Genomic DNA, 13468 nt, shown 5'->3' with positions numbered 1-13468 from the left:
CCTTTCACAGCAGAAAGCAAAAGTAGGCTGAACTCAGCTGACACATGCCCATGGAGGGAGCATTTAGACCAGCCCTAGACAGAGGGGAATCGCCCATTCCAGCAGTGAGGACTTGAGTCCTAGCAAGCCTCACACTGTAGGCTAAAGGGCTCTGGGGCTCCAAATAAACTTGAAAGGCAGTCTAGGCCACAAGGACTGTCTGTACCTTCTAGGCAAACCCTAGGGCTGAGATGGGCTCAGATGCATACAACTTACTGAGACACCAGCCAGTGCAGCTAAGGGAGTGCTTGTACCAACCCTCCCCCAACCCCAGGCAGCACAGCTTGTAACTTCAAAAGAGACCCCTTCCTTCTGCTTGAGGAGAGGAGAGGGAAGAGTAAAGAGAATTTTGTCTTACATCTTGGATACCAGCTCAGCCATAGTAGGATAGGGTATTGGTCAGAATCATTCCAGGTCCTAGCTCCCAGACAACATTTCTAGACACACCCTGGGACAGAAGGGGGAACCTGCTGGCTTGAAGGGGACAATCTAATCCTGGTAGGATCCATCACCGCTGACTAAGGAGCCCTTGGGCCCTAAATAACCAGCAGCAACAACCAGGTAGTATGCCATGGGCCTTGGGTGAACCTTTGAGACATGCTGGCTTCAGGTGAGACCTAGCACATTCCCAGTTGTGATGGCTATGGTGACACACTCCTTTTGCTTGAGAAAAGCAGAGGCAAAAATAAAGGGGACTTCGTCTTGCATCTTAGGTAACAGCTCAGCCACAGGAGTGTAGAGCACCAGGTGGGCTCTCGGGCTTCCTGATTCCAGGTCTTGGCTCTTGGATAGCATTTCTGGACCTGCCCTGGACCAGGGAGGAGCCACTGCCCTGAAGGGTTAGTCCCAGGCCAGGCAGCATCCATCACAAGCTGACTGAAGAGCAGTACTAAGAGCGAAGTTGACAGCTATAAGCACTTACATCAAAAAAGGAGAAAAACTTCAGGTGAACAATCTAATGATTAATCTTAAAGAACTAAAACAGTAAGAGGAAACCAAACTCAAAAGTAGTAGGAGAAATAATGAAGACCAGACAATAAATAAATGAAATTAAAATAAAGAATATAAAAGATCAACAAAACAAAAAGTTAGTTTCTTGGAAAGATAAACAAAAAAATCAACAAACCTTTAGCCAGACTCACTAAGAAAAAAAGAGAGAAGATCCAAAGAAATAAAATCAGAGATGAAAAAGGAGACATTACAACTGATACTACAGAAATTCAAGGGATCACTAGTGTCTACTATTAGGAAAGGTATGTATGACAATAAATTGGAAGATGTAGAAGAAATGAGTGAATTCCTAGACACACCCAGCCTACCAAGATTGAACCATGAAGAAACCCAAAACTTGAATAGATCAATAATAATGAGATAGAAGCCATAATAAAATTTCTCCCAACAAAAAAAAAGCCTGGCACTTGATGGCTTCACTGCTGAATCCTACCAAATATTTAAAGTAGAACTAATATCAATTCTACTCAAACTGTTCTGAAAATAGAAAAGGGAATACTTCCAAACTCATTCTATGAGGCCAGTATTGCCCTGATACCAAAAGCAGACAAAGACACATTTAAAAAAGAAAACTACAGGCCAATATCACTGATGAATATTGATGCAAAAATCCTCAACAAAGTACTAGCAAACCAAATTTTTGTTTTTTTGAGACAGAGTATCACTCTGTTGCCCAGGCTAGAGTGCAGTGGCATTATCTTGACTCACTGCAAGCTCCACCTCCCAAGTTCAAGTGACTCTCCTGCCTTAGCCTCCGAGTGGCTGGGATTACAGGCACCTGACACCTTGCCTGCTAATTTTTGTATTTTTTGCAGTAGAGATGGGGTTTCACCATGTTGGCCAGGCTGGTCTCGAACTTCTGACCTCAAGTGATCCACCCGCCTTGGCCTCCCAATGTGCTGGGATTACAGGCATGAGCCACTGAGCCCAGCCTAGCGAACCAAATTTAGTAACACATTAAAAAAAATCATTCATCATGATCAAGTGGGATTTATCCCCGGATGCAAGGATGATTCAACATACACAAATTGATCAATGTGATACATCATATCAACAGAATGGCAGACAAAAACCATATGTTCATTTCAATTGATGTTGAAAAAGCATCTGATAAAACTCAACATTCCTGGATGATACAAACCCTCAAAACACTGGGTATAGAATGAACATACCTCAGCATAATAAAAGCCACATATGAGAGACCCATAGCTAGTATCATACTGAATGGAGAAAAACTATAAACCTTTCCTCTAAGATTAGAAACATGACAAGGATGCCCACTATCACCAATTTTATTCAAAATAATACTGGAAGTTGTAGCTAGAGGAATCAGACAAGAGAAAGAAAGAGCATCCAAACTGGAAAGGAAGATGTCAAACTACCCTTGTTTGCAGATGATATTACCTACAATGAGACCTCATCTCATCCCAGTTAAAGTAGCTTTTATCTATAAGACAGGCAATAACAAATATTGGTGAGGATGTGGAGAAAAGGGAACCCTAGTATAATGATGGTGGGAATGTAAATTAGTACAAGCACTATGGAGCAGTTTGGAGGTTCCTCAAAAAACTAATACAGAGCTACCTTATGATCCAGCAATCCCACTGCTGGCTATATACCAAAAAGAAAGGAAATGAGCATATGGAAGAGATATGTGCACTCCCACGTTTATTGCGGCACTATTTATAATCAAGATCTGGAAGCAACCTACTGTCCATCAACAAATGGAGAATGAAAATGTAAATAAACACAATGGAGTACTATTCAGCCATAAAAAAAGAATGAGATCCTGTCATTTGCAACAACACGGATGAAACTGGAAAACACTGTGTTAGGTGAAATAAACCAGGCACAGAAAGACAAATTTCACACAATCTCACTCATTTGTGGGAGCTAAAAATTAAAACAATTGAACTCATGGAGATAGAGACTAAAGGATAGTTACCAGATGCTGGGTAGGGTAGTGAGGTGGTGGTGGGGAAATAGGGACGGTTAATGGGTACAAAAACAGAATGAATAGTCGGGCGCAGCGGCTCAAACCTGTAATCCCCGCACCTTGGGAGGCTGAGCCAGGTGGATCGCCTGAGGTCAGGAATTCGAGAGCAGCCTGACCAACACGGAGAAACCCCATCTCTACTAAAAATACAAAATTAGCCAGGCGTGGTGGTGCATGCCTGCAATCCCAGCTACTTGGGAGGGTGAGGCAGGAGAATCACTTGAACCTGGGAGGTGGAGGTTGCGGTGAGGCGAGATCACACCATAGCACTCCAGCCTGGGTGGGCAACAAGAGCAAAACTCTGTCTCAAAAAAAAAAACCAGGATGAATAAAACATAGTATTTGATAACATAACAGGGTGACTCTAGTAAAAAATAATTTAATTGTACATTTAAAAATAACTAAAAGAATTGGATTGTCTATAACACAAGGATGAATGCTTGAGGTGATGGATACCATTTACCCTGATGTGATTATCATGTGTTGCATGCCCGTAACAAAATGTCTCATGTAACCCATAAATACATACAACTACATACACCACGTACGTATGCACAAAATTAAAAATTATTTTATATTTATAAAATAAATAATTATAATTTTATGTACTTATAATTATTTATAGTTATTATAAACATAATTAATGTTTAATATTTATAATTATTAATATTCATTAATTTTTAAATGCACACAGAAAATATTGCAAAATCTATGATACCGGGAGATTGGTAAAGATCAACAGACAAAACTCAGATCAGCGATGATATGGATAAACAAGCACACAGTTGATGGACTACATTCCTAAAAGTCAGTTTGGTATTTATTGTGTAGCAATTTGTAAAAGGTTCAGGGACTTTTACTTCAGCTATCTAATTTCCAGGAGATTCGACTCCAAGAGGAAGCCAAGTGTGAGAAAAGATGTGTACACAAGGATGTTAAAAAGATAGAGGTATTTAAGGATATTCCAGAAAGCACTATTTATAAGAAATAAACTATAAACAATGAAATGGTCATCATTAGAGAACCAGTTAGTAATACTACAGTGCATACAGGTTATGTTATAATATAGACTGTAATATGCTTTGGCTCTGTATCCCCACCCAAATTTCATCTTGAATTGTAATCCCCACATGTTGAGAGAGGGACCTGGTGGGAGGCGACTGGATCAGCATGGTTTTCCTTCATGCTGTTCTTGTGATAAGAGAGGGAATTCTCAAAATCTGATGGTTTTAAAAGTGGCAGTTTCCCCTGCACACAAACACACTCTCTCTCTCTCCTGCCGCCATGTAAGATGTGCTCTGCCTCCCCTTCGCCTTCCGCCATGATTCAGTTTCCTGAGGACTCCCAGGCCATGTGGAACTGTGAGTCAACTAAATCTCTTTCCTTTATAAATTACCCAGTCTCAGGTAGTATCTTTACAGCAGTGTGAAAATGGACTAATACAATGTAAGTGGAGTAAAAATGAGCAACATCATAAATTTATTTTTAAACGTAGGAATGCAGGAAGGAAGGGAGGCAAAACGGGGAGGGAAATAGGGAGGACTGGAAAAGAAAGGAAAAAAGAAAAAGAAGGATCAACAAAACAAGTATGACAAAATAATGAGAATTGTTGAATCTGGAGGACTGGGTATGGGGGTAGGGTTCATTATAGTATTTTCTCTACTTGTGTAAATATTTTAAAACTTTCATTACAAAGCTCTTTTTAAAAATAAAGAGAACAATTATGGTATAGATTTCTAGATATTAAAAAATCCTTCAGAAAATTATTTTACCTAGGCAAAAAGAAGGGAGATTGCTAGATAGAATTCTCTCCTTATTTCAAATGAGTCTTGTCCTAACGACAGAGTCAGTTTCTTAAGGACAGAAATCATCTTATTCCTCTTTTGTATTTCTTCCCATTTACCAAACTACTATATACATAGTCGATCCTAAATATATAACTTGTTATTTGAAAATACATCTTGAATGGAAAGTATAGTGATAAGCCATCTCTCTCACCTTGTATTCCCTTTCTGTCTCCTTTTGCTAGATTCCGTGAAGAAAAAAACTTTTTGCCATATGCCATCAACTCCTGTATGTTTGCCTGAGATGAGCACAACTTCTAAATCCATAGCAATCTCTCCCCAGAGGTCTGCAAGGTGAAACACTTTAACTATCAATGTGCTTGATGTTTTAACCTCCTCTATAGCAAGACTATAAACTCTTCAAAAATAATGCCTGCCATAAAACACAGCAGGCACTCCAATAAGTACCTGTTGAATGAATGAATTCACAGGTCTGGAAGATGAAAAAGATGAAAGGTGAGACAGGTAGGCTACGAAGCGTGGTGGTAGATTCTTCTTTTTTTTTTTTGAGACAGTTTCGCTCTTGTTGCCCAAGCTGGAGTGCAATGGTGCCATCTCACTGCAACCTCTGCCTCCTGGGTTCAAGCAATTCTCCTGCCTCAGCCTCCCAAGTAGCTGGGATTACAGGCGCGCACCACCATGCCCGGCTAATTTTTTATATTTTTAGTAGAAACGGGGCTTCACCATGTTAGCCAGGCTGGTCTCGAACTCCTGACCTCAGGTGATCCACCTGCCTCGGCCTCCCAAAATGCTGGGATTACAGGCGTGGGCCACCGCGCCCAGCCAGATTCTTCTTTTAGTAGTATTCAATTTGCATAATTATTTCTACCTCGTTGAAATTTCATTTAGAAAAAAAGCATTTCTGATTTTCATTAGTTATATAGCTCTGTATAAGGAACAGTTTGCTTTGCCTCAGCTATGAAGTAAGAGTTGAAATAAAAATTATCTTGAGCTCCCCCACTTTATGATTCTACTCTATCATTACCAGGCCCTTAACCATACAAGGATATCTGTAATGTATTCAGTCACTAATTTCCTGGCCTTTCTAGTTTGACTAAGATTCTTTCTGTACTATTAGGATTAGTGGCACTACAAAAGTCTGGATCACCTTGCCTTTTTGAACACCAAACTTAATTTTTTAAAAATTTTAGACCTCCTCTGTGGAGAGGATACTATGCCTGACATACCGAAATACTGAAGGTTAATAAGTGCTTATTTTAATGTTAATAATTTGTAACTTGTGACCTAGTTGTCTACTCGGCTTTTTAAATCCGTTTTGCACAGATGGTAAAACAGTTTTTACTTGTCTTAGAATTAGTAAGTAGTTTTCTCTGAACCAGTGCCTAACAGTAAAAGCTATCATGCCAGGCACAGTGCTTAAATGCTTAATATATCATATTTCATTTAATTCTGCTAATACAAAAGGGTACTATTCAATTTTTTTTTTTTTTAAGACAGAGTCTAGCTCTGTCGCCCAGGCTGGAGTGCAATGGTGTGATCTCTCCTCACTGCAACCTCCACCTCCCGGGTTCAAGCGATTCTCCTGCCTCAGCCTCCTGAGTAGCTGAGATTACAGATGCATGCCACCACGCCCAACTAATTTTTTTGTATTTTTTTTTAGTAGAGACAGGGTTTCACCATGTTGGCCAGACTGGTCTCGAACTCCTGACCTCATGATCCACCCATCTTGGCCTCCCTAAGTGCTGAGATTGCAGGCATAAGCCACCGCGCCTGGCCTATTCCATTTTATAGTTAGGAAAAGAGAGACTACAAAGGATGAATAACGACAAAATGCAGACAGCTGGTAAAATAACATCTGTGGGATTCAAATTTTCATCTAATTCCAACACGTATGACCCTAACCACTGTAATACACTCCCTCCCTATCGGTGCCCTGGTCATTCTGAAGTGATCAAGACTTACAGTACCAATTCACTTTTCTATTCGTCTATTGTATAAACAATCCATTTTATTCTAGTGTCATCCTGAGGATAGGGACTAAGTCTATCTTATTATCCCCAACTAGCATACTGCCTGACACACTGTGGGTATGTAGTAAATACTACCTGAATTTCCCCAGGAAATACTAAGGTATGCAGGACTATCACCTAAAAACCAAACACAAATTTTAAGTCATCTTGGCTTAAAGCTGGGTGTGGTTGCATGCGCCTACAGCCCCAGCAACTCAGGAGGCTGAGGTGGGAAGATTACTGAAGGCCAGGAATTTGAGGATGCAGTGCACTCTGATCAAACCTGTGAATAGCCACTGCACTCCAGCCTGGGCAACATAGCGAGGCTCTGTCTCTTAAAACAAAAAAGGCATTTTGGCTCAATTTTTTTTTCTTGCTCTTTTCTTATGGTTGTTGTTACTTTTTGCTGTCAATATGCCTGTTCAGCAGCACAGCTTGGAAGCCTATTACCTTGTTTTACTAATACATTCCTGTTCATCTGCTATAGGTCCACCCAGTGATAACCAAGCTTATTAGAATTGTATGTAAAATCAGATCTAAGTAGGGTCTAAGTGGCTCTCCTATAAGTAAAAATAAAACTGTAAGAGTAGGGCTTCAGACATCTAATGCAACACTTAACTGCTCAGAACTCTTGGACTAATTTACTTTTTTTTTTTTTTTTTTTTTTGAGACGGAGTCTTGCTCTGTCACCTAGGCTGGAGTGCAGTGGCATGATCTTGGCTCACTGCAACCTCCGCCTCCTAGATTCAAGGAATTCTCCTGCTTCAGCCTCCTGAGTAGCTGGGATTACAGGTGCATGCCACCAGGCCCAACTGATTTTTTTGTTTTGTTTTTTTTTTTTTTTGAGACGGAGTCTCGCTCTGCCGCCCAGGCTGGAGTGCAGTGGCCGGATCTCAGCTCACTGCAAGCCCCGCCTCCTGGGTTTACGCCATTCTCCTGCCTCAGCCTCCCAAGTAGCTGGGACTACAGGAGCCCGCCACGTCGCCCGGCTAGTTTTTTGTATTTTTTTAGTAGAGACGGGGTTTCACCGTGTTAGCCAGGATGGTCTCGATCTCCTGACCTCGTGATCCGCCCGTCTCGGCCTCCCAAAGTGCTGGGATTACAGGCTTGAGCCACCGCGCCCGGCCTGTATTTTTTTTTTTAGTAAAGACAGGGTTTCACCATGTTGACCAGACTGGTCTCAAACTCCAGACCTTGTGATCCGCCCACTTCAGCCTCCCAAAGTGCTGGGATTACAGGTGTGAGCCCTCACGCACAGCCTAATTTACTTTATAGATTTCTCCCCTGAATTGCAAATAGCTAAAATTTCTGAAACGGCTGTCCTCTGGATGAGTACTACTATATTATGCATACTACAAATACATGTATATTGGCACTTAAAACATGCTTACACACGTGTGCAAAGAAACACACAGCAGTTGATCCAAGTTTGCGCACTTGATCCAAGCCGGACCAGCTAAAGTAGGGTCAATTAAAACCAGCGGAGGAAGACTCTTATCACCTCTTAGGTAACAAACTGGAAGGATAGGCTGGCAGCTCTCATGGTCTCCACTTCAAGCAAATGCCTATCAACTCTAAGTGATAATAAAGCAGACCAGAAGAAAAATTTCTCCAAATATATCATATTTATGGTATCACATCACATACCTAGAAAGTTCTCGCAGAGTCACGAGTTTCTGAAACCACATTTACTTCCTTTTAGTCTTACCCTAGCACTGTCCACGAGGAATTTTACATGAACCCATAGACCCACCTGTTTTTTTTGAGATAGGTTTTGTCCTTTGCAACCAAGAGTGCTAATTATATACATAGATGTGCAATACATATACCCAAATAATTTACCAAACTGTATGTCTCTTCTTTATATATTCTAAAGTGCTTAATAGTATCTTTAAGAACTCAGGATCTAGATTAGACTTAAATTGAAACCCAGCTTCACCATTTCCTATCTGTGTGAGGGCAACCTTCTGTACATTTCTGAATTTGTTTCCTCATTTGTAAAATAGGAACAACTTATTAGATATACCTCCCAAATATACTTTAAATCCATCTTCTTATATATCCATCTCTACTGCCACCAATACCTCTCATCTAGATTGTTAAATACCATACTGCAGACCAAACGCTATTTTGTAATATGGAAATCGAATCAGTTCTCTGCTTAAAATCTTTGATTGGCTTCTCATTGCACTGAACTCTGCTTTCTTGTCTATCCTTATCTTGCATCACTCTCCATCCCTCACCTGTGATGCTCTAGCCACACTAACCTTTTTCTGTTCCTAAAATATGTTAAGCTCCTTCCCCCTTCAAAGCTTTTACACTTGCTCTTCCTTCGGCCTGAAATGCTTTTGTCTCAGATCTTCACAAGGCTAGTTCCCTATCATTCAGGTCTTAACTCCAATATCATTCCCTCAAAGAGACCTTTTCTGACCATATTCCATAAAGTAAAAGCAGCAGCAGAAGCATTACCACCACCAATACACTCTATAGCATTACTCTTACTTCATTAAAAAATAAAAAATTAAAAAAAAATCACTTTTGGCCAGGTGTGGTGGTTCACACCTGTAATCCCAGCACTTTGGGAGGCAGAGGTGGGTGGATCACGAAGTCAGGAAATCAAGACCATTCTGGCTAACATGGTGAAACCCTGTCTCTACTAAAAATACAAAAAATTAGCCGGGCGTGGTGGTGGGCACCTGTAGTCCCAGCTACTCAGGAGGCTAAGGCATGAGAATCACATGAACCTGGGAGGCAGAGGTTGCAGTGAGCGGAGATTACGCCTCTGCACTCTAGCCTGGGTGACACATCAAGGCTATGTTTCCAAAAAAAAAAAAAAAAGGCACTCTTCATAATATTCTTTTTTTTTTTGAGACAGAGTCTTGCTCTGTCGCCCAGGCTGGAGTACAGTGGCGCAATCTCGGCTCACTGCAACCTCTGCCTCCCAGGTTCAAGAGATTCTCCTGCCTCAGCCTCGTGAGTAGCTGGGATTACAGTGCATGCCACCACGCCCGGCTAATTTTTGTATTTTTAATAGAGACAGGGTTTCACCATATTGGTCAGGCTGGTCTCGAACTCCTGACCAGGTGATGTGCCCGCCTCGGCCTCCCAAAGTGCTGGGATTACAGGTGTGAGCCACTGCGCCCAGCCAATATTCTTTTGCAACTTCTTTATTTTGATTGATGATTACAGAAAAGTTAGCAGAAAAATAGCACCTCACTTCTCCCAACATTAACATCTTACATAACTATAGTACAACTATCAAAACCAGGAAAATAGTATTGGTGCAATACTATCAATTTAACTCTAGCTCTTATTCATTTCACCAGTTTTTCCACTAATGTCCTTCTATTCCAGGATCCTATCCACAAGCCCATGTTGCATTTAGTTGTTATTTCTCCTACTCTCATCCAATCTGTGGCAGTTCCTTTATCCTTCAGTCTGTTACAGTCTTGACACCTTAAAGAACATTAGCCATTTTGTAGGCTATCAATCAATTTGGAATTGTTTAATCTTTCCTCATTATTACAGTAAGATTATACATTTTTGGCAAGAATAAAACAGAAATAATATTGTATTCTTCTTAGTGTATCATATCACAGGGTATATCAGCATGTCCTACTACTGGTGATGCTCACCTTGATCACTTAATTAAGATGGCATCTTCAGGCTTCTCCTTTAGTAAATATCTTGGGGAAGATACTTTGAAACTATGCAAATATCCTATTTCATTTCAAACTTTTGACCATTACTGCTAAGTGCCGTGGCTCGTGCCTGTAATCCCAGCACTCTGGGAGGTCGAGGTGGGAGAACTGCTCAAGTCCAGGAGTTTGAAAGAAGCCTTAGCAACACAGTGAGATGTGATCTCAAAAAATAAAAAATTAGCCAGTCGTAGTGGCATGCACCTGTAGTCCCAGCTACTCTGGACTCATTCTTTTAGTTGGCCCTTTATAGTTGAAAGTTCGTAAGTTTAATGTGGCTATGATATAACCAACTTATATAAATTGCAGTAGGAGATCAAAACAATTTCACCTTATAAAACTCTAACATCCCCATCCAGGTGCTACAGGTACATCAATCTATAACAAATACCCAAATCCTCCAAAATGAACTCATCCTTTCTCCCTCACTAAGACTTATTTTTATACCTAATCTCTCCGTAGCAGCACAGCTCTCTATGGCTGAAACCTCAGAAACATTATTGGCTTGATTCTCTGTGATATTTAGCCCCATCCATGTGAACAACGTTCCACCTCTAAGAAGTTTCTCTCTCCCCTTGTCTTTTCCATTCCCACTACCGTAACTCTACTTGGTCTGCCTAATACCTTGCCTGAATTACTGCAAACACTTTCTACTTCTTATTCCCAGCTCTTCCCCATTCCAGTCTTTCATCTTTCCTGTCACCAGATTAATCTTCCTAAGGGACAACTCTGTGGCCCACCTGTTTTCAAAAAAAAAGTCAATAGCCTTCCTGGCCTTCTGAATGTAGCCCAAGCCTGGATTTATATATCTATAAAGAACTTCTATAAATAACCACTAAATTATCCTTCCTTTTGCCAATATCAAAACTATTTCAACCGCTCAAAGAGGATGCATACTGCAAATCAAGGACAAGCAAAACAAAAATTAAAAGAACCAAAGGGAAAAGACATCCAACTCAGCATGATTTCTGAACAAAGAATAAAATAAACACAACTACCACTTAAGATGGACAAAGCCAAAGAAAAGTCAAAAGTAAAAAAAAATTTTTAGTCCCATTCATAGTTGAAAAATATTTGATTATGGGCAAGCTAGAACGTTATTCCTGAGAATGCAAATCTAAATCAAGTTCCTAGGCTCCAAAGACTGAAAGGAACCAGAGGAAATATTATTGTTGTGTTTCAACAATTCCAAGACTGTCCCAACCACATTCTAACTTTACTTATACTAAAGCACCCTAAGGTCAGTCCTCCATGTAAAAGAAAACACCTACCATGGTACTATCACTGACCAGTTTTTTGCTTTTTAAAATATGCATTTTATCATATAACGTAAAGTAAATAAAACAATATAAAAAGCTGATGCTTTCATCAAATTATTAATATTTTGAGGCCAAGTATGGTGGCTCATGCCCATAATCCCAGCATTTTGGGAGGTTGAGGAGGAAGGATTGCTTGAGGCCAGGAGTTCAAAACCAGCCTGGGCTACATAGCAAAACCTGCTCTCTATGAAAAAAAAAAAAAAACACATTAGCCAGGTGGCCGGGCGCAGTCGCTCACGCCTGTAATCCCAACACTCTGGGAGGCCAAGGCGGGTGGATCACCTGAGCTTAGGAGTTCAAGACCAGCCTGGGCAGCATGGTGAAACCCCATCTCTACTGAAAATAAAAAAATTAGTCAGGCATGGTGGCATGCACTCATAGTCCCAGCACTTGGGAGGCTGAGGCAGGAGAACTGCTTGAGCCTTTCAGGCAGAGGTTGCAGGGAGACAAGATTGTACCACTGCACTCCAGCCTGGGCAACAGAGAGAGCCCTTGTCTCAAAAAAAAAAAAGATAAAGTGTGTATATATATATATATATATATATATATATAATTTGTCAGGCACGGTGACGTATGCCTGTAGTCCCAGCTACTTAGGAGGCTGAGGCAGGAGGGGCCCTTATGCCCAGGAGTTACAGTGAGGTATAACTGTACCACTGCACTCCAGCCTGGGCAAGAGAGCAAGACTTTGTTTCTAAAAATAATAATAATTAATATTTTACCTCATGACAAATGAAGTTTGAAACATCTTCCCAGAAGGAGAAGAAATATCCCCTAAGAATAAAGGATTCATTATTTACTAATTTGGTGTCTGCAGCCACTTCAGAGAACATAACTGGCACAAAAAAAGAGAGTCAATTGTATCTCTAAGGGAGCATATATTACTTGCAACATGAAAATCACAAAAATGGTTAACTTTAGATATCCATAAAACATAATAAAAGAAAACTTACCAAAAATTAATTATATTAAATAACCTCTAGAACAGGTATGGCAAATAGATTTGATCTTGCATACCAGCTCCAAAGGACAATGTGTTCTGAATAAGATACTTCCTATGAAGCTGTGCTATGGTTCATAGGCAAAAAGAACTAAAATCAATTAACAATGTTAGCTGTAAAATAATGTTGTGTTGTTTATTTGCCATTCCTATGCTTCTGTATTTCAAATAATCCCACAAAATGTACAATTATAACATTACTTACTGCTTCAACAGAGTTACATTCTCGTCTTGTTTCTAAATAACGTAGTGCTCGTTTTTCTTCTTCTTTTAATTTAGCATCTGCCTGTCCAGAAGCAAAATAGCAATCATTTTAAGAATATCAAGAGAATTGCTCAAATTATCACATATGCTAAGTTCTAACTTACATATTTCATATAATTCTGTACACCATTTTGTTGTAAATACGAGGGTGCTTGTGTTCTATAAAATCTCTCTGTTGAATCCAAGTATGCCTTCTCAAAATTGTCCCTATAAATTTGAAGCTTATCCTCAGGATTAGAACAAAGGTTAACTGAAAAACAGAAAATAAAGTATTACTCCAATTATGATTAAAATCAATATTTTGGGTATAATAAATGAAATAAATAT

At 40.0% G+C, this 13468-nt stretch overlaps 1 protein-coding gene across 1 annotated transcript in view; it reads right to left on the bottom strand.

Moving 5' to 3' along the window:
• Positions 1–13468, bottom strand: part of CUL5 (cullin 5) — a 107539-nt gene that overhangs the window by 43345 nt on the left and 50726 nt on the right. Inside the window, 2 exon segments of the mRNA XM_033207648.1 lie at positions 13083–13163; positions 13246–13391. Of these exon segments, the coding sequence (XP_033063539.1) occupies positions 13083–13163; positions 13246–13391 (227 nt within the window).

Source organism: Trachypithecus francoisi, unplaced genomic scaffold (genome assembly GCF_009764315.1).
Source record: "Trachypithecus francoisi isolate TF-2019V2 unplaced genomic scaffold, Tfra_2.0 Lachesis_group8, whole genome shotgun sequence".
Taxonomy (NCBI): domain Eukaryota; kingdom Metazoa; phylum Chordata; class Mammalia; order Primates; family Cercopithecidae; genus Trachypithecus; species Trachypithecus francoisi.
The sequence above is the reverse complement of the archived record's forward strand: the minus strand, read 5'-3'. Positions and strand labels throughout refer to the sequence as shown.